This window comes from Myotis brandtii, unplaced genomic scaffold, assembly GCF_000412655.1.
Source record: "Myotis brandtii unplaced genomic scaffold, ASM41265v1 scaffold834, whole genome shotgun sequence".
Taxonomy (NCBI): domain Eukaryota; kingdom Metazoa; phylum Chordata; class Mammalia; order Chiroptera; family Vespertilionidae; genus Myotis; species Myotis brandtii.
In genome coordinates, this window is record NW_005371386.1 from 905,205 (window position 1) to 927,932 (window position 22,728).

The 22,728-nt window shown below is 38.2% G+C and overlaps 1 protein-coding gene across 2 annotated transcripts in view; it reads right to left on the reverse strand.

Annotated features, from left to right (window-relative positions):
- The window catches only part of DMD (dystrophin), a 154,783-nt gene that overhangs the window by 44,007 nt on the left and 88,048 nt on the right, over window positions 1-22,728 (reverse strand). For both annotated transcript variants that reach the window (XM_014531975.1, XM_014531976.1), the window contains exons 6-11: window positions 13,732-14,288; window positions 13,609-13,625; window positions 12,890-12,928; window positions 8,334-8,399; window positions 6,976-7,041; window positions 3,459-3,617 (exon numbers count right to left, since the gene is read on the reverse strand). In XM_014531975.1, coding sequence (XP_014387461.1) covers window positions 3,459-3,617; window positions 6,976-7,041; window positions 8,334-8,399; window positions 12,890-12,928; window positions 13,609-13,625; window positions 13,732-14,288 — 904 coding nt within the window. The remainder of the gene's footprint in view (window positions 1-3,458; window positions 3,618-6,975; window positions 7,042-8,333; window positions 8,400-12,889; window positions 12,929-13,608; window positions 13,626-13,731; window positions 14,289-22,728) is intronic.

Sequence of the window (22,728 nt, forward strand, 5' to 3'; positions counted from 1 at the left end):
AGGGAAGGGAAGGGAAGGGAAGGGAAGGGAAGGGAAGGGAAGGGAAGAAAGAAAGAAAAAAAGAAAGAAAGAAAGAAAAGAAAGAAAGAAAGAAAGAAAGAAAGAAAGAAAGAAAGAAAGAAAGAAAGAAAGAAGAAAGAAAACAGGAGAGGACAGAGCAAAGGAAACCAGTTGGGCTATTTTCTGGAGAACTCTACAGAGACATTTCTTTGGGATTTAGTACGAAGTGGCATAGTGGAGAGAGAAAGAAGAAAGCTCATCCTGACCTTCACTTGAAGGTCAAGATAACTTAGAATAATACGTGCATCAATACTAGATTCTTCATTTTGGACCTCTAAGCAGCCTTTAGTATAACTATTTTTTCTTTTAGAGAATAAACCATTCCATTCTTGGGGAATGAATGGTCTTGGATATCTTTCAGAGAAAAGTGGTTACCACTGGTACCGCAAGTAGATGAACTGGTTTAATCATGTCTAGTCCTTTAAAATATTCTCTCAAATTAAGGTACATTCCAGAGAATATTCTCTGGTGCAAGGTAGAGTTGGCTATTTTGAGTCAGAAGAATCTGGATTTGAACTTGGTTCTGTCAGTGGCTGATTGTGAAATCTGGGTCAAGCCATTTGAACCTCTCTGAACCTGAATTTTCCCATCTGTCTTCTTTAAAGGGCTTTTAGGAAGATTAAATGACCCAAATTCATTAAAGTGCTCTGGAAATGATGAGATTATATATAAATGATAGTTATCGGTACTCTATCAACTCTCTTGGCCCGGTTGTCATGGTACGGAAGGAAAGTATGCTAACAGCAAACAAGACAGACCTCTTGACCAATGTGATACTGTTAGGGACAAAAATAGAATATTGAGGACTAACTATGGTTATGGGAAATATTAATCATGCTCTGTTAACCGCGATTGCCTTGTTCTGGTTAAAGAAAGGACATTCTAACATGGCTGGGAGTGGTACGCCCTGGGATCTGGGAGTCAACCTTGGAATTGGGAGTCAACCTTGGAGTGCAGTCCATTCTCATTTATGAACTGCCTATTATCATGGAAAGATTAACAACCTTGTTGCCCAAACATGGAGTTCCGCCCCAGCCTGCATAGCCTACTTCCCCATGCCTGTAATCCCTACTTCCCCATGTAATCCTTGTCCTACCCAATATAAACAGCTGGCTTATCGCAGGCTACAGAGCAGATTTTTGTGGATGACGTGCTGCTCTCCCATACTGCCGGCAGTATTGGAATAACTGCTCATATATAATTCAACCCTGTCTCTGTTGAATTGGCTCAAGTAGTGACAAGCATCCCGGACCCCTTTATTGTCTGGTTTCAATACAAAGATACACTGTACAATGGCAACAATTATATAGTTCAAAAATATTTTTATTCCTGGGTAACATCAAATTCTATTTATAATGCCAATCCTAACTTTTTACCCCTATTTAACTTTGACCCCTAAAATATTAAAGATTTAACATAAATAGGTACTAATGATGATCCTCAATAAAGTAGAGGGAAATGTTTTAACTACCAGTCTTGCAAATGAGGCCAAAAATAATGTTACTACTAAAACCAACAAAATGTTCAGGATAACCTCCTGGTACTTGTGTGACAGTCTTGCTGTATTCTTAACGTAGGTTTTACCGAATATTTCCTGAATATGTACTGAACATTCACATTGTGGTAGGAACTATAGGGGACATTAAGAATATTAAAACACACACACACACACACACACACACACACACACAGTCCTTGTCCCAAGGGCATTTGCCATCACATTAGAGAAAGGCATTGGGAATAACTGATGAAAAGGCAAACTGAGACTCTAGACAAAAGATAGATTAGGCTGTGACTGAGCATTGACCTATGAGCCAGGAGGTCACTGGTTTGATTCCTGGTCAGTGCACATGCCCAGCTTGTGGGCTCCATTCCCAGTGTGGGGCATGCAGGAGGTAGGCGATTAGTAATTCTCTCTCATCATTGATGTTTCTATCTCTCTCTCCCTCTCCCTTCCTCTCTGAAATCAATATATATATATATGTCCAAATGCAAGGGTGGTATAGGGCTCTGTGAGGAAATTATTTGGAGGAAGGTCATAGAGAATGGGTAGAACTCCTTCGTCAGACATGGCAGTGAAGGAATGGTGGTTAGCAGCTAAAGTGAGAAGTAAGCTTGAGCTTGACCCAGAGAATGGATGAGAGCAGGTTGCATTCAAAACAGTAGCTACAACAGTATGGCTGGAACATAGGTACAAAAGAAGATGAAGCTGTAATAGCAGGTGAAGAGAAATTTGTGGAAGGTTTTCACTGCCCAGCTGAGAAGCCAGATTTTTTTTTTTTTCAGAAATCCAATGCCAGAAGAATGCCATCATGGGTCTTGGTTCTGGAAAGATGTACAACTAGAGTCAGTATGGAGGATTTATTGGAGGGGTGGGAAAGAGACTAAAGGGGAGCCGACCAGGTAAAGGAGCTCTGGCTATAGGTCAAGGGTATTAAGAGCTAGAAACAGGGAAGTGACAGCGGAAAGCACTGGATGAATGGCAGTTTGCTTTTTCATCTTGAGGTGACATACTCCCTGAGGGCATTGGTTCTCAGATACACTGTGTTCCTGGATTAAGAAATCTTGGTGCCCTGGGCTAAACCAAGGAGATGAAAGTACTCAAGTCCCACAGATTTGAGCAATTGCTCCTTTACAGACTTGCCTGGTGGCATTTGTCTAAAGAGAGCACACTGAATTAGAAGTGATCATGTGCAAAAAAGTCTTTCATACCCAAGGGTCCTGTGATATAAGTGTAATACAAAAGTAAAAGCCCAATGATTTGCATTATCCTGAAACCATACAATATCCCAGATTTTGACATCCTTGTCCTAGCTGCAGTCATTGTGAATTTTCTTGAGTCTTTCACTTCTGCAATTACTAATATTTTTACATGAACATCTTTTTCAGGTGATGCCTGACATCAGGAATCATCGCCCTCATCTGCTATAACGGTGAGCATCAATGATGATTGCGTCTGATGATGAGAAATAAGATGAACTAATTTGTTCCCAAGCATGACCAAGCCAACGAACCTACTTTCTTAAATGCTTTGAGAGAGATAATATGGCCAAAGACATGTACAAATCATAATCATAAAATTAAATGACCTGCTTTGTTCTTAAATTCTGTTCTCACACAGAAATCAAAGCCTCTGAACACATGCAACAAATCAAATATCACCACCAGTGTTCATCCCTTCCCCACCTAAAATATGAATTCTTAATTATACTACTGCATTAATTTTCTTCTTTCCGATTAAAAAGAGAGAGAGAGAGAATCTGTACATGGAGCTAAACAGATTATTGGAGAAAACAATTAGACATAGAACGACTCTAAGTGAAGATTCCTGGCACTTTTCTATGTGTGCAAGCGTATGCACTCTGCATACCAATGACAAAGCTAGAAAGAAAACTCACCTGTTTTCTTCCTCAAGATCTGCTAGGATTCTCTCTAGCTCCCCTCTTTCCTCACTCTCTAAGGAAATCAAGATCTGGGCAGGACTACGAGGCTGGCTCAGGGGGGAGTCCTGGTTCAAACTTTGGCAGTAATGCTGGATTAACAAATGTTCATCATCTCTGGAAAATAAAATCAAAGGTTTTGGTTTTTCCCCCACTTACTTGTGTTGGGGATCAGGGACTCAGGTGTGTATTTAAAAATAGAAACATTTATTTGCTCTTAACAATTAATTAGACACTTTTTCCATTTTGATACTGCTGAGGTTGTGGTCTACCATCCTGCGGGTGACAATTCAAGTGTTTTTCTCCTTTTCAATTGAATTTGATTGGCCTATTTACATGGGTAAATTAATGGCAGAATTACAGAAATATTGGGACTCTATGTTGATAGTTTAACCAATAGCTAATAAATATTAGAAGATATAATAATGGCTGTATAATGTTTTTACCAAGCATATCAAGGTAATCTGTTCACTAACCCACATTATTGTTGATACTGACCAGGAAAAAAAACAAAACTGCTGCCTTTAAAATAATATGAGTAAAGCCCAGCTGGAGTGGCTCAGTTGTTGAGCATTGACTTATGAACTAGGAGGTCACAGTTTGATTCCCAGTCAGGGCACATGCCCGGTTTGCAGGCTCCATCCCGCAGTGGGGGGCATGCAGGAGGCAGCCGATCAATGATTCTCTCATCATTGATGCTTCTATCTCTCTCTCTGTCTCTTTTCCTCTCTGAAATCAATAATAAAAATATATTTTAAAATAAAAATAAAATAATATGAGTAAATATTTTGTTTAGTGGACGGCAATGTAACCAAAAAATGTCACTTTGGTAAGCCAGTTTCAACTTATAAAAGTCACAGAGGCTGGATAGTAACAATAATGAAACTGTAGATAAATGATTGTTTTATTCAATTATTATTTAGATAAAAAAACAAAAATTGGAAGAAAAAAATCCATTAAAGTGACTAAAAGAAACTGGACTTGTTCTTTAGAACAGCTAATCTTGGGGAACAAAGAAGCAAAAGGCTTGTATTTTGGGAGGCAGTCGCAATCTTTCCTTTAAACTGGGAGCTCTCTGCTACACAGAAAAAAAATATTTTCTGAATGCATTGCTCCCAGCTCCTGAAAAGCCTGTGTATTTCCATGTTATAAGAACTTCACTCTGTTCTAATGAGAGGCTAAATCTCTGTTCGGCTAAATACCATTAAGATATAGGTTCATATTCCCCTCTCCACACCCATTTAATTTCCTTTTCTCATTGCCATATCTTCTGAGTTGAAAAAAAATTCAGATTTTTAGGAAAAAAATCCTCCTCCTGATTTAAATTATTTTTTGGTCCATCAAGCCAGGTAATTGGTTAAGAAGTGAAATGTTGACTAAAAGTAATCATTGGATGTTAAAAACAAACACTTAAGTCAACCAATCCTCCAAACCAATTCTCCAGACCTGCCCCTAAAATATCACGATTTTACCATCCAAGACTGATTCAAATGGATTTTATGTCCTCAGAATGAACTAAAGCTTTTCATTTAAAAATAAAACAAAAGCAGTTTTACCGCCTGTCTAATTTATTATCTCTTCCCAAATTCTGACATTTTATTGCTAGACCTTCTCATGTTTAATTACAACAAATAGTTATAATTAGCCCAGCCGATGTGGCTCAGTAGTTGAGCGTCAACCTATGAACCAGGAGGTCATGGTTTGATTCCTGGTCAGGGCACATGCCCTGGTTGCAGGCTCAATCTCCAGTGGGGGAGCATGCAGGAGGCAGCCGATCAATGATTCCCTCTCCTCCTTGTTGTTTCTCTCTTTCTCCCTCTCCCTTCCTCTCTCTGAAATCAATAGAAACATATTAAAAAATGGTTACAATTAAACTTATCTTACTGTTCTCTTAAGCAGTCAATGGATGGCAGCCATTATCATACAGATACAACTTGAATTAAATGTGCTAGAGCTTCTAATATTAAAATCAGTGACCAGGAGAAGCAAATAACTCAGGTTGTTTACACTTGGTTGATTCTTTGGACACATATTTTCCTGTCAAAGTACTTTATATATTAATACTATTAATACTTTCCCCCATAGCTAAGAAAGAGAATGCACCAGAGTTATGTTTGGGGAAAAGGTTGTTTTGTTGTAAATAAGTCATACACGATTGGTTGAGTGTTGACTTGGCTCTATTATTACCTTAATTGCCTGTATGTATCAGATGAGATGATTTATTTCCATGTCTTCAATAACGAGTTATGTATAAATGCCCCTTTGATACTACTTCCCTCAGCCTCTTCTTATCTGAGTGTAACTTTGTGTTGCCATATCAACTACCTATGACAAATTTACCACTCGTCCCTTTGTCTAGATTTTCCATGACAAACTGGTGCGATATCCGTTAGTTCTCAAACTAAAAACACTGTTGTATTTTGACCAGATTTCTTCTCTCTAAATTATCTAATCAGTTAGCAGAGCTTTATTTTCCCCTCCTACTAGTTTCTTAATCTACTCCCTCCACCGCAGGCCCTTGGTTCATGGTGATATTCCTCTGGGCTCCGTATTGTGAATACTTCCCCTGCTTATAACGAAGCTTCCGTTTCGCTGCCAGAGCTCTGCTCCCTGACACTTTTAACATCACTCTTTCTCCTTCCTTAAGTTCGACAGGCCTGGTTTATCATTCCACTAAAAACCTGTGACCTGAATTTGACTTCCTCTTCTAAAACCCTTTACAAGATTGCCTCCCTTTATCTAGCTGGTGAAGATGCTAAATCAAAAAACCCTACTGCTTCGGATCTCTGCAGAAAAATGCACAACTAACCTACCATATGGAAATACCAATACAACTCTGCAAGATTATGTCTCCACTTCCCCATGAGTGGAGAAAATACTACCTAGCCATCACTTTAAAAATTACTACCCAATTGCCCTAGCCAGTTTGGCTCAGTGGATAGAGCATCGGCCTGCGGACTGAAAGGTCCCGTGTTTGATTCCCATCAAGGGTACATGCCCAGGTTTCGGGCTCCATCCCCAGTAGGGAGCGTGTGGGAGACAGCCGATCAATGATTCTCTCTCATCATTGATGTTTCTATGTCTCTCTCCCTCTCCCTTCCTCTCTGAAATTAATAAAAATATATTTTTAAAAAATTACTACCCAATCGATTTAAATATCGGGCAGGTCTGGTCAAAGATCAATCATTTAATATAGTTTAACTATTTGGAACTCTGCAATTTGTGGTAATATGGAATTAAATAAGGATAAGGCGAACTGTTTTTGCTATTCTGGAATACCAATAATGCCACAGTTTGGATGAGCTCATTCCGTATCAGGTTAAGAGTTAAGAAAAAAAAAGAAGTAAATGAAGGGCTCCTTAAAAGATCAAATGTATATAATGCTAATTTCTATCTTCTGAGCTATCCTACCTCTAAATCCCTCAAAGCAATTTCATCTTCAGGAACATTTTGTAAAAAGAGACGGGATACTTACATGCTCTCATTAGGAGAGATGCTATCATTTAGATAAGATCCATTGCTGTTTTCCATTTCTGCTAGCCTGATAAAAAACGTAAAAGCTCATTAAAACTTATGTGACTTCTTAGAATCTATTCAAGACCTAATCGAACATTCCTGAAAACTAACGGATAAATCACGTCAAGAGGAGAAAGGAATCCTTCAAATTAAAGGATGTGTGTGTTGGCCGAACCATTTGAGGCAGTGAGTGGTAGACCACAGCTGGTTAGTAGCTTTACATTTATGCTATAAATTATAAAGGAAGGTGTATTTTGTTTTTCTTTTCTCCTTCACAGATCGATCTTCCTTTCACTGAGAACAAGCCTTTGTTTTCACAAGAAAGCTTCCCTAACCACAAATATACTCTGTATCCTTACACTACCCCTTGTTTTTTAAGATCATTAAAGTTTCCCACTGATGACAGACATGTTCAGCAGTGAGAATACTGATAAAGGATGGATTCACAGTAAGTGCTCTACACCTTCTGCTACCAATTTTTAACGTTAAAAACCTCCTTCACCTCAGCCCATTCGGAGTGGCCCAGTGGTTGAGCAACAACCTATGAACCAGGAGGTCATGGTTTGATTCCCGGTCAGGGCACATGCCCGGTTACGGGCTCAGTCCCTGGTGGGGGAGGCAGCTGATCAATGATTCTCTCTCATCATTGATGTTTCGATTTCTCTCTCCCTCTCCCTTCCTCTCTGAAATCAATAAAAATATATTAAAAACAAAAACACCTCATTCACCTCAGACAATAAGGTTTTTTTACAACAACAAAAAGTTAACCAAACTCTTACAGATTTATTTAACAAGCATAAGATATCTTACAATTAGCAATTCAGATTTTAGGTATAAAATGATCTCAAACACAAAGAAGGTAAGACAGAAAAGTCCAAGGAGAAGGAAAATCAATTATTCTCTTATTTACAGCATATTATGTAAAATAAACACACAAATGGAAAGCCAATGCTTTCATATTCTCCATGTAACATAGTATCATTTCTTCACATACTTATGTCTGGGCTAGCGGTTTTCTAAAAAGGTTATGTGGTTTCTAAGCCAATTTATTAAACGTGCTCAGTATACAAAACAAACAAAACTATCAGAAATATTTAAATGCTGGGGTTCGGGAAGATTGTTCTGGACTAATGCTCTTATTAGTGTCCAAAACCAACATGCAGTGAAATGGCATGCACGTTAGAGGGCAGGTTGATTAGTAGAAATCAGACAAGTTGGGGGAAAAAAAGAAAAGATTCGTTTAAAATTATTATAGGTTAGCTTTCCTTGGTTAGTTACTTTAATCAATATTTGCCTGGCATTCAACTAGTCTCATACCTGCTAGCATAATGTTCAATGCGTGAATGAGTATCATCGTGTGAAAGTTGAGGGGACGAGGCAGGCCTATAAGGCAGAAAATGTGATTAGTCACAGATACCATCCTATAATGGAGAAAAGAAAACCCACCACACAATTATGTTATATACATGGCCTAGAATGCTTTTATTCTAATTCTGTGGCTAATGTACACATTTAGTTGTTCCTGTAGCTTACATATCATCCAGTATTTTAAATTCAGGTTGGAGAGAGGATTTCTCATACTTCTGCTTTTATCAAAAGCCATAGAGAGATCAAAAACTTCTGTGGAAAGTTTCAATTAGAGAAAAGGTTGAGGGAAACACTCTCTGTGTGACATTTTGTCCTCCTATCTTGTAATATCTTGTGTCCTATAGTTCTGAAATTGTTTTTAGCACTATGTGGTTTTAAATTTTCAAGTCCACACCTGTGCCATTTATTACATCCCTTTTTATTGAATGGAAACTGTACGTTTGCCTAGATTCACAGTCCACAATTTTAGTTCTAAAGAGGCCACTCCAGTCTGTGACTTCTTAAGATTCCACATATCAAGACACCTTGGTCTGTGTAATTTTTTAAGGAAGGGATAAATCTACCAATTTAGCAGCAGGTATATATTACTATTTCACAGAATAAAATTGAATGACCCAAAGTTATACTGTAATGTTTTTTAGAAAGAATGACTAAATTCCATAGAATGTCACAATATCTGAAATATTTCTTATTAGGGATATGGTGTGTTCAGAGAGGAAAACAAGAGGGAGGAATTAATTAGCATGAATTAGTGTATATACTTTTGGAGCATAAAAACCTCTTCTTTGGGTCCACAGAATAGAATTTTGTTGGGGTTAACATTTTTTCCACTCTTTCACATCCAATCTATTAATTATCCTTGAAGTTGGTATAGTACCTTTGGATTAACCTTAGGAAAAACATTTATCTGTTTTGAAAACCAGTTTGGGCTTGTGCTTTTTGTTTTAATTGGAATAGTACAAAAGGTCTCTTCCATTTCTCTCCTAACATAGAAAGCCCTTTCCATGGTCGGCAAACCGCAGCTCGTGAGCCACATGCGGCTCTTTGGCCCATTCAGTGTGGCTCTTCCACAAAATACCACGTGCGGGTGCGCATGTACAGTGCGATTAAAACTTCGTGGCCCATGCGCAGAAGTCGGTATTTTGTGGAAGAGCCACACTGAAGGGGCCGAAGAGCCACATGTGCTCGCGAGCTGCAGTTTGCCGAGCTGCAGTTTGCCGAGCCGCAGTTTGCCGACCACTGCCTTAGGTAAAGGCATGAATCTAAAAGTCAGCAGTAATCTATTCATTTAGAACTGGTTTAGTCCAACGTCCAAGTAGCATTCAAGGACTTGGTAGAAACACTAAGATGTTTGTTTTTTTCTTACATAAAAAAAGAAAACCATGTAGTTATCTAGGCTTACATAGGAAATATGCTAAAAATCCGTCTTTCTCAAAAAAACACACAATCATAAAATGATTACAACACACTACAGCAAATCACTGGGGAACTGATGTCTCCTCTGATAAATGTCTTATTTAAGCAATCAGTGTTGTCTAAGTCGAGTCACTATAACCAAAGGTGGAATGAATTATAAAGACATTTAAACTATCCCAAGGAAATAAAAGGATGACTACCCAAATTACTAGGCATATCCAAGATTTCCAGGTGTATCTTCATTCTAGTTTTAGAGAGTTAATCTGGTAATTTCTTAGAACCCTGGAACAGCCCATTATTAGGAAAATGCTAAGGTCTGTTTTGAAATATTCACTGCAAGTAAAGATAATTTAGTACTTTGATTATTTGGCTTATAAGCCCTATCTATGGAATAGACCAGTCTTTCAATTATATACTTCTTATGAGCTAAAAGCCCACCATCATAAAAAAAATTTAATGTTTTCCCTTATAATAGTTGCTACCCTGGTAATGTATAGAAGAAAAACCTGAGACCTTGAAGCATAACTATACCAAGAAAACTAGGCAAGTAAATCCAAAACACTTTAATAAAAATCTCATACAGAAAATCTTATGCAGAGCTTTAAGTCTTAGCCTTGAGGATAATTCCATGTTATTTTTCTTATTAATGCACACAGCACCTAACACAGCATGCATAAGCACAAGAACTCATAATAACCAGAAATCTAAAAATATATATACAGTAAAGGAGGTACTTTTTAAGTCAGAAAATGAGCCAAAAGGGAGTACTGGTCAGAAAAGAAGCACTTAAAAACCAAGAATTAGTAAAAGTACAAAACCACTTAGTCCGGAAGCAAAACTATGAATGCAAGGCCTTCCAAAACACATTTCAAAGGGAAGGTAAGACTACCCTTCTCCCTTCCTATTTCCTAAATACAAAACAATGTACACAGAAGGTTTATTTATTTTTTATAGTTAATGGCCAATTCCAGTCCACCCACCACCATCTTCTCTTTTGTGAAAATTCCACTAGGTTTTCATTCATTTAGGTTTCAAAGGAGAATAACTCAACGAATATTATTTGACTGTCTCATTTGTGGGCAAACAATGTAAAAGATTTATGCTAGATTTAGTTTTAAATGATATGACAGATATAGGTAAATAAAGGTTTTGTCAAAGGAAAAAGGAAAGATCTGTACCTCAGTAAACCTTCAAACTCTGTGATCCATAGTAAATGGAATAAATGCTGTCATCATCATAGGATTTGTTAACGACAGATAGAATTCTTGCAAAGTAAAACACCTTAGGACCTGGCTCTTCTGCCTGAATAGAATAGCTTTACAGTATATTTTAGAAATTATATAATCCTATGAGGAAGGACCTTAAAAAGATGACTGGTGTTAAAGAAACCAGGAACTTTAGTCTGCTGGGTTTGTTTTCTTCTTTAAAATTAGAGCTTACTACTCTTTCTGAATAATCTAGTTAACTTTTATAAGAAGACAAGGTGAGGGCATGTTTTAGTTGTCTGAGAAGACATTTTTAAAAAGGCTGTTATTAATTTTAAAGTTCTTAAAAGTTTAAAACAAATACCCTGTAGTTAAAATCAGTCACACCAAAAACTCATTGAAATAATTTTTTCTCATGAGTGTATGTATTAAATAAACATTTTTTTCTTCTTTCAAGGAACTATTATTCTTTGCTTATTATTTTGTACTATTACTATCCATGAATTTTTAAAAATTATTCTTTAGCCTATTTATCTTTTGGATTTTTTTAACTGGTTAAAACTTATTCCAACACAGAGTAAACTCATTTGTTTATCAGGATCCAATCAAGCTGAGAATTTCAGCACATCTATTTTTTAAAAGCTTCTTATTTATGAAAGGGTCTAACTTATATAAACTAATAAACTACCTGGGTTAGGGGAAACAATTACCAATAACAAGGAACAGAATTCATTCTCCCCACGTTGTTTACACATGATGGTTAAACAAATCAGGTAGTTCACTACTTATAGCTCCCATATCTCAAAATTAAGGGGAATAATAATGCAGTTTAAAAAAAGATGCCTTACACTTCCTTTAAGCCAATAAAGACCTAAAATAAATCTCAATTAATTGTTTGCATTTATCACTACAGGATTTAAAAAAGGATCTACTTTAAATTAAATTACATGGTGGAACAATAAAAAAAGACCCAATAAAAATAAATTGAATTCTTACACAAGCCTGTCTTCCAAATTGGTCATTTACCCCTTATATATAATAGAGCTGTCTGACTTTAAATACATATTTTAATAAAGTACACTTTGAAATATCAAAAAAACCACACAATGATTTTAAAACATGCACACTGTTTGCTAATACATAAATCACAGACCCCCAAAATGAATTTTCTACCATTATAAACTCTGAGATAAATCAATTATCTGTTGGTATCTAATATTAGTATTATTAATACACGCCAATAGTAATAAAGACTGCAGTACACTTTTCTGCTTATGAGCTGAATATTTAGGAGAGAAGAGCAAAGTGAGTTTAGTTGAAAAATGAGCTCATGTATATAAATATCAGTCAATTAGCATGGCATTACATGATAAAAAGTCCGCACACCTTACTGAAATTATTCAGCCCAACTCAGCATCCCACTATACAATGGATTCTGCTGATATTTAATGGTTCACTTATAACAAGCCCTAAAGAATAAACCATCATCCTTTCAAAGGCCTTAAAGCATGGAATCTCAAGGAACGTGGCTAAAGAATGGTATTATGTAATCAGAAAGCTCTTCCCTGCTTGTAATTGAATATATAAACATGTCTCCCAGGAACACAACTAACAACCCAATAATTTCTTTGATGTGCTTTTGAACTCAAGGCCAGGATTTCTGCTCATTCCAGTTGGACCAGGTGGGGACCTGAAAACCTTAGTCTGATTCTCCTGATCTGTGGTCGATGGCACTCTCAAAGTTTTAGCAAGGGAAGAAATAAATCAAAATGAAACAAAGGAAATCAATATGTCTTTAAAACAAAACAAACAAACAAACAAAAGTTTAAAAATCAGCAAGCAAATGTGTTGGTGGCAGCAGCACCCTTCAGCAGAAGTACTCACGCAGAATCTACCGGCCAGAAGTTGATCAGAGTAACAGGACTGCAAAACAAAAAATGAGGTGGTGAAGAGACACAGGCAAACTCAGCCTCAAAAAAAATTACTGAAAGGTCAAAATAAATAAAACCTAACCAATTAAGGATAAACCATGGAAAGCAACAGCCAAAGAAAAGTGGAAAGTGAATTAAAAGAAAAACCAACAGTGGTGTGATTGCCACCAGAGTTGTGGAGAGAAGAAGGTTTAAGTGAGGTGAAGGCATCCTCAGCTTGATCGTGAGAATCATTACTACTTACTGTGAAAGAATTTCCTGAGACTCTATCTTCTTTCAAATAGAAAAAAAGTGACTCAATATGACCACACAATCAGATCCAAAGAGACACACATCTACTGATTTGTGAGGGAGGAAAATCAGAATGAAATATTGGAATCACTCATTTGTAAACAGTCCCGTATTTCTTAAAAGCTTTTAGAGGTAATTTAGCAGTTGGAGCACGATGTTTTCCCTGTGAGATAAACTTTAACTTTTGGGAAAGGTAATTGTCATGGGACAATTGACACAGAAAATGCCGACATCAGCCTGTTTTGCTCTTTTCATCTAAAGGAAATCTAGAGAAAGAAATAGGAGAGACTGTTTGCATTTCGGAGTGAAGGAAGGTATTCAGCTGAAAGGAGCCTGAATATACATCAAATGAGAATCTGTTTTGCTTTTGCCACTACTCACGTTTCCATGTTGTCCCCCTCTAAGACAGTCTGCACTGGTGTGTGAAAGTTGAGAGGACGAGGCAGGCACAGAATCCACCGGCCAGAAGTTGATCAGAATAACAGGAGTTTCCATGTTGTCCCCCTCTAAGACAGTCTGCACTGGCAGGTAGCCCATTCGGGGATGCTTCGCAAAATACCTTTTGGTTCGAAATTTGTTTTTTAGTACCTTGGCAAAGTCACGAACATCTTCTCTTGATGTTGTCGGAGTGCTATATTCCACCATGGGGTAGTGCATTTTATGGCCTTTTGCAACTCGACCAGAAAAAAAGCAACTTTGGCAGATGTCATAATTAAAGTGTTTCAGACTCCTGTACCTGAATCCAATGATTGGGCATTCCTTGCAGATGTTACACTTTGCCTGATGCTTGGCAGTTTCTGCAGCAGCCACTCTGTGCAGGACTGGCAGCCACACCATGGACTGCGGTTCCAGCCTCATCCAGTCTAGGAAGAGGGCCGCTTCGATCTCAGGCTTATTATTGGCAAACTGAAAGCAGCTTCTGACACTCGGCTCAATGTTACTGCCCCCAAAGGATGCAACTTCACCCAACTGTCTTGGGATTTGGATGGAATCATGCAGAAGGAGGCCCAGCCTGCGCTGGTCACAAAATCCTGTTGAACTTGCCACTTGCTTGAAAAGGTCTATAAAAGGAAGAAGAGAATCACAACAATGAAAAAGCAGCACCAAGTAAGTGCTAACAGAACCCAATGGCCAACTCACTTCCAGTACCAATTCTCAAGAGTAGCCAATATTCCCATAGGGCAGTTACTTCTACTGTATGTTAATCTAGACATTTAATATTTTTATGGATGAACTACAGCCTTCAAGAAATGAGTTTACATACAATCCTGACACCTGAATTTTTCCTAAGTCAGAAGACAATCCTTTGGAAAATTATGTTATGTATAGGACATAACTACTATAATAAAATAAATGTTGTAGCATTAAGAACCATAAGCACCATCCCCTTTGGACATCAGAGATTCAAAAATGTATCAAAATTGGGACTTCTTTATGAAGCCATCAGATCACTGAGTTTCTTGTATGTGTTCCCACAGGATGCTGTACATATTTGTAATTAGCTCTCATCACTTTACAGTGATTCAATAGGTGGCTGTCTTTTTGGATGAAGGTTGGTATCTCCTTGAGAGCAGGGACCTTATCTTGGTCAACTGTGTGCCGGAAGTATCTACAGTAGAACAGTTGTACCTGCAGAAAGCAGGTGTCCAATACAGTGGGTTCATGGACTGAATGAACATACCAAACACTTGCAATATGTTTTATTCTCAGAAATAAAATCATCTTAATCACACATTGTATTCAAATAAAAGTTGCCCAAAAAATTAAATCTAAGAACGTTTTTCCTACTCATAAGCATACTTTTTGTTTTTAATCCTCACCTAAAAATATTTTTTTAAATATATTTTATTGATTTTTTACGGATGTTGTCTGAAAGGGAAATTGGGTTGACATCAGACTTGGGAGAGTAAAGCCTCCATAAGAAGGACCACCCCAGTGCTCCAACTCAGGGCATTCGTTCTGTAATCTCGGAGAGATTAAGGGTTGAGAGCAAAGGCCTTGGAATCAGACAAAACCAGGGTTTTGAAACCAGGCCTGGCATTTACTAGTGGGATTAACTTGGGTGAATGAGTTATTGACCTGTCTGAGGCTCAGATCCCCTGTGAAATGGGGACAATCATACCTCAAGAAGTTGTTACACTGAATAAATGAAGTACCTCAATTACTGGGCTACTCAATAAGTGGTAATTTCTAGAAGTCTTAAAGTTGAAAAGTTAACCTTAAGTTTTGCCACACTGTACGGTATTTTAAAAATGTACTATTGTCCACATGGATACCATGTTTCACCCACTCAGTATATTCACAGCACGGTTCATTCTCCACCAGCAAATACCTTTGCGAAAAGAGAGAAAGACCATGGAAACACTGAGAGGGTCACTCTGACGATGGAAGAGAGAAATACTCTAAAGCAGAGCTTCTTGAATTGGTGTGTGTGGGAACCACCTGCAAATCTGAAGAAAATGCAGGTTTTGCTTGAGAAAGTCAGGGGCGGGGCCTGGCGTTCTGGGTTTCTAATAAGGAAGCTCCCAGGCAATGCCAGTGCTGCTATTCACAGGCTGTGACTAGGAAGCAGCTAGTGCTGAAGGAACATAGGATTTACACCCAGGTTTGCCTAACCACCAGGTCTAGGCCCTTTCCTTCCTGCCAGTGATTTTCCAAAGTCCTGCTAGCCACTTAATATTTTCCCAAAACAACATCTTAGAAGGCTCCACCTCGTAATTCTGGAGCCTTGGGCAAATTATTTAACCTTAGGAGCTCAGAGCCCTCATCTATAAAAGAGGGGTAAAAATAATACCAATTTCACACTGAGTAGTTTAAAAGGTAAATACCTAGCATTTGCTTGACAAGTGTTAGTAGATAAAACAGATAGGAGATGAGCACGATTGCTAGAAAGGGGTAGATTATGAATTGTGGGGAACCCACATTATACTCCTAAACCCAACATGCCCCATGACCATGAAACCTCTCCACACGACTGCTAGGGCTGTGCAAAAGAAATGTGAAAATGTCTTCCCTACAGCCAATGCAAATGGAAGAAAAACGTATTTTATTCACTCGTCAGTATTTGAGTGTCTACAACAGACCACATGGGCCAGCCCTTGCCCTATGCACTAGGGATAAAGTAAATCCTGGCACCACAATTTAGAGCCACTTTAGCTGTGGAACATCTGGGGAACGTAGACATCACAGCATTACACAAGAACTGTAATACTGTCCCAAATGGAAACTTCTCCCAGGCGAACTCACTCACATCAGGGAGGCATCCAACTTACCGGAGTGCAATATTCCACCATGGGGTAGTGCATTTTATGGCCTTTTGCAACTCGACCAGAAAAAAAGCAACTTTGGCAGATGTCATAATTAAAGTGTTTCAGACTCCTGTACCTGGTAAAGAACAAAAACAAACACGTATGTATTTCTTCAAATCAAATTCCCAAAGAACATTCTTTAATAAACCTTCCACCACACTGTCTTAATGCTAAAACCAGCCTGTGGTGTTCATTAATCCCACAATGTAAGTGATTAACTTCCTACCTCCAGATTTGTCTGGTGCTTCTCCTACAGTATCAACACATTTTGGCAGAAAGATTATCCTATAACCATATGGAAGGAGGGAAGAGAAATTCAGTTCTTATTTAAACTCCACTAGGAACTCTTTCAGATTAAGTACGAAGATACTGGCAAACTTCCCGTCTTTTGAAGACCAAATACTAGAATTTGAAAGAACTTCCAGGAGAGACAGATGCATGTATTGTAGCCCCCCTACCCATCATGGGAACAAAAATTTTCTGAAGCAGTTTTTTCAAAAATATATATAAAGATGAGCCCGGCCTGTGTGGCTCAGTGGTTGAGCATCAACCTATGAACCAGAAGGTCATTCAGTTCCCAGTCAGGCACATGCCCTAGTTGCGGGCTCAATCCCCAGTGGGTCGTGCAAGAGGCAGCCATCTGATTGATGTCTGTCTCTCATCGATGTTTCTATCTCTATCCCTCTCCTTTCCCCTCTCTTTAAAAATCAATATATATATATTAAAAGAACATTGGATATATATGAAGCAATTTCATAAAACAAAAGAAAATTAAACAAGAACTTTCCATTAAAATAAATCTTTTTAAATTACTTTTTCTGATTGATTGACATGATTCATCTTCAGAGAGTTACTTGAATAATCTCTTTCATCTGTCTCTCTTCAGAAATCCCTTACCACATTACCCACAAATGATAACTGAAGCCCCAATAAAGCACAAAAATTGGATTAGATGAAAAGAATTAATAATGTGTGCGTACTAGACGGTACATTTTGAATAGTGTATCCTTTGTTTCACATTCTCTCTGCCTTTCGCTTTCTCAGGTAAGAATTTGAGCCAATTCAAATAAACATATTCCTTATGTCACATATGGGAAATGGGGGGGGGAGATACCTTTTTTAGATCCCAACCATCTTTAGGGAAAGGGGAGAGCAGGGAGGAAAGAGAAGTGCTAATTCCTAAAATAATCGAATCTGATAAGGATAAAAGGAGTGAATGTAAAAATGCTCTTAGATCTTCCAAAGCATCTCCTTTCTTATTTTTATAAATTTCCCGCTATGCATCTTACTAGGGAGGGGAGCTCAGGAAAGAAGGAATGCAATGCTCTGCCCTGTGGCTCCCCACACCCGCCCCTGCCACAGCATCATTCTTACCTGCCAAAACCAGGACAGAAAGAAGGTGTCCTTTGCAAGCACTGCCTACTCAGTGTTGTCTATCTAGGCTTTAGAAACCTCTAAAGCAGTGGTTCCCAACCTTATTTTGGCCATGCCCCACCTAAGCATCTCTAAAATCCTGATGCGCCCCTCCCCCCCCGTGACATATAATTCTTATTATTCAAAAAGTGAACTCCTATTCACGTGGAGGAAGCCTAAAAGGCTATTCATTGGTCTAAACAAGCTTCCAAAGAACATGGCGTCCATGAAAAAGGAAAATAAAAGAACGAAAGGACAGTTAAGTACTGAGGAAGAAGTCATTAAGAAATTGTTAAAAAAATAATAATATGAAGTGATGTGAAAAAATAGCAAATAAAGTTTCAAAACATAATATAGAACTGAAATGCATAAATAGGTCACAATATATATTTATATACTATATATGAGACCCCTAGAACCATAAGAAATGCAAAAAATTCACTGTTAATAACTCATTCTCAAATTGTCCCCCTTAAAAATCAAATTGCCCCCCTGTGGGGCATGTGCCTCACGTTGGGAACCACTGCTCTCAAGCTTTTGTAAAACCCCTTTGTAAAGAGCATGAAGTATGGAAGGACAGAGCACACAAATGACAAAGTAGTTATTAGGCAACCAAGTATTAAAACAAGTCCAAGCATAACCAGGAAGAGTATTTACTTAGCGGCTAAGTGGATTCTGAACAGGCATGGACTATAGTTTACAACTTTGTGACTTAGTCATCACTAAGGAAACCTTGATGTTGACCCAGATGTTTAAATACATCATCATTTCAGAATTTGGATTGGGGATTACTGTTCAATAAGATGAATCCATTTAAAAATATTCTGTCTCCCCAAACAGGTCGACAAGGCGGAAGGTTTAAGAGCCAGTTGTTTTCTGTGACAGTTTAAGAATATCCGAATAATAACCTGCTATGTTTCTTATCTCTTTTTTACTTTTAAACTTAGAAGGAACATTTTCCTTTTATAGCTGCTTTGTGAATCTTTCATTTACTTGCATACTTTATATTCCCTTAGAAGTTCATTAGGATACTACGTGAAGAGCCTAATCAGATTAGCAGATAAAGAAGTTCCAGGGTGCTTAAAACAAGTCTTATTACTTTACGGGAGGGAAATGGTACAAAGTGCATAAGAGACTGAGCTACCATGACGGGTCTCCCAAAATAGAATCATTCCTTAGTTTTATAACTAATTCTTGGATACTGCCTATAAACAGAAAAGACCGTGAAAAAAAAAGAAAAAAAAAAGATGGTCAAAATGTTTTGGTTGCAGGAAGGTGGCGGCACGGTTTATCTGTATACTGTTGACGGACACATATCTTAGTGGAGAGAGGCAGTCAGTCGTGTTCACCCAAGACTGGGCCTCTGCAGAGCTGAAAAGCACAGGTGGAGAGAGACACCTGCCTAAAGAGCCAGATCCACCAAAATAACGCAGTGGTCAGGGGCGTGATGGATCACCTCCTTTCCCACTTTGAAGACTAACAGCAACTGGTACAGGAGGTAAAAGATCAAGGCATTAAAAGGCAAGAAAGGACATGAAAAAAAATTGACATCTGGCGGGCTCCTATTACCTGAATCCAATGATTGGGCATTCCTTGCAGATGTTACACTTTGCCTGATGCTTGGCAGTTTCTGCAGCAGCCACTCTGTGCAGGACTGGCAGCCACACCATGGACTGCGGTTCCAGCCTCATCCAGTCTAGGAAGAGGGCCGCTTCGATCTCAGGCTTATTATTGGCCTGCAGAGACAGGAGGGAGAGTGAAAGGTGGGGGGGTGGGGAGAAGGTGAGAAAGTAAAGGAGGCACATGTCAGTTGAGGTCATGAGTTAAAAAAAAAGCAGTAAGTTGTACAATGAAGGCCAGTTTTTGCAGCTCGTTTCTGCAAATGGTCCCCCTAACATTCACATGAGCCATCTACCCCTAAGGCTGTGAGCTGCCATTACTCTGGCTACAAGATGACAAGCAAACAAAAAACAAGCTAATGGAAAGCAAAATACACGCCTGAGTGAGACTATATTGAGCTCCAGTGTTTGAGCAGATATATAAGTTAGCCAGAAGTAAAAGACAAGTGTTTATTGATAAAATTTCAAAGGAGGGAAAAAAATAACTCAGAACTATTGATTCCTTTTTTCTCTAAAGAATCTATTTCTCAATGTGTCATAGAATCATAATGAAGAGGTTTCAAAATTCATCTAGTCCCAAAGCTTCATTTTACAGACAAAAAACAAACAAAACAAAAAACCCCACAAAAAACAACAGACATAGATGAGAGAAGTAGCTTTTCAAAGGCCATACAACTAATTGGTGGCAGAGCTGAATGCAAACTGCCAGGCCTAGTGTCGGTTTCTTGGTGACCTGCTGTTTCTTTGTCTGTGTCTTTATTTTCCCCTCTTTCTTTCTCCCTCTTTCAACGTCTAAATTTTAATAAATACCATTCCTCCCAAGCAGTACAATGATTTTAGAAAGCTCAAAATATATTTACCCATCACTTGATTTATATATTATCATAGTTGTGCATTTAAATTAGATCTTGCTTTTTTAACCCCACAAGACTCTTTTAATTTTTTTATATTGTTAGATTGACGACTTCCTTTTTGTTTTTCACTCCTTTAGTATCTGCTGGTGGTGAATATCTCGGGTTTTATCTGAAAAATCTCTCTTTTTTATCCATATTCTTGGTAGCTATCTTCATTGGACATAGATTTTTAGGTTTGGGGGGTTTTGTTTTTACTTTGTTGTAGCACACTGAAATATTATTCCACTTTTATCTCACTTTTTCTGCTGCTACTGCTAAGAAGTCAGCAGTAAAGCTGACTGTTGTTCCTTTGAAGGCAATTTGTCCTTTTCCTGTCTTGTATTGTGTCTCTAGGGTTTTATTTATACTTTTTAGAATTAACTGGGCTTCTGAAACCTGTGGGTTCAAGTCTTTAGTCAGCTCTGGAATCTTCTCAGTCATCATCTCAACAAATAGTGTCTCTTCTCCATCCCCTGTCTGCTCTGCTTACAGAAATCTATAAGATAAATGTAGACTTTTTCTATCTAGCCTGCATTTCTCTAGTTTTCCCCTTTTTTGTCCTTTATGCTTTGTTGCAAACAATCCCTTCTGCCAGGAATCTATTTCTCTCTTTAGAATCATTCCGTCTGTTGTAAACTCATACAGTATGTTTTAAACTTTGGTTATTGTACTTTTTAATATCTAGAAGTTCTAGTTGGTCATTTTGTTGTTGTTAATCCTTACCTGAGGATATTTTTACATTGATTTTTAGAGAGAGTGGAAGGGAGGAGGAGAGACAAAGAGAGAGAAACATCAATTGGTTGCCTCCCAACTGATGCCAGGGATGCGAGCCCGCAACTGAGGTACGTGCCCTTGACCCGAATCAAACACACAACTTCAGTCCATGGGCCAACACTCTATCCACTGAGAACAAACCAGCTACTGCTAGTTGGTCATTTTTAAGGTCACTTCTAAAGATTGTGGTTCCCTGCAGATATTTTCCAATGTCTGTTATTTTCTCTTAAACAGAGTGACCATAGTTTTCAAAAAATAATCTCTAATAATTCCAAGACATAAAATTACTGTGGATCTGCTTCTGCGGTCTGCTATTTCTGCTGCTTTTTGCTCACCTTGATTTCTTGTGAGCTTATTATTTTTTTACCATGTACTACATTGACCTTAAAATATTTTCTGGAGGTGCTTTGAGCCCTTGACGGAAAATGCCTTCTCTAGTAACGATTTTCATTCACTTTGCCAAGAACCCAAGGGCACTACCTATTCTGAGACCAATTTAAACTGAATATATGATGGCTATTTAGTATTATACAGGCAATGTGTATTTGAATTGCAAACCCATGTTGCTTCCCTTGAATGTGGTTTGTTAATAAAGATTCTATTCACATTTCACATAGGAAGGCAGTAGCATTTAGATCAACAGGTCACTTGCCTTGCAACACCCACCACTTCAGTAGTACCAGTCATTACCCCTGACTACAAATTTCCCAACATTGTAATGAGTTGTTTAACCTTAAATTTCCTAGCTGCAAATGGTATAAATTCAAGCTTCTGATAAAAGCTTTTGTTGAGCACTTTTTGAGGTACTTTGTGGAAAATTTAAAAGCTGAATGGGACCCACAGAAGTGAATTCATCTTGCAATGGCACCACAGAGCTGTAAGACCTTTAGCAGTCATAGAGCTCAAACTCCTAACCAACGCTAATGCATTCTCTTAGACTCTATATAAACACCACCCGTGCACGAGAGCAAACATCTTTAATGGACGATCTTGAATATTTATGTCCAGGGAGCCCTATTAAAAGTGTCTTCAGCCTGAGCTGAAATCCACCAGCAGAACGAATAGAATTAGAGGCTCCAGGAGTTTGACCCCTGTTTGCCACTTATCAGCTGTGTGACCATGGGAAATAACTTTATCTCCCTGTGTCTTAATTTTCTTCTGCCATGAAGTGGAACTATTAATAGTGCCTATCTCATAGAGTTGTAAGATTTAAATGAGTTAACAAGTGAAAGGCACTTGGAACAGTGTCTGGCACATAGCAAGGGCCATGTCAGTATTTGCTGTTGTTACTGTCATTATAATTATCCATCTGACCAGAAACCCAGAAGTCTTCAGCCTTCTAACAGCCTTTTAAGTATTTTACCAAAGCTGTCATGTCCATGCCACCTCATCCCCATTCCTTTTATTTCTTCCTCATATGACATGGCTTGATTTGCCACTGTCCTTTAGAAAATTATTCTCCACATATGACCTGCTGGGAATGGACCCTCCATT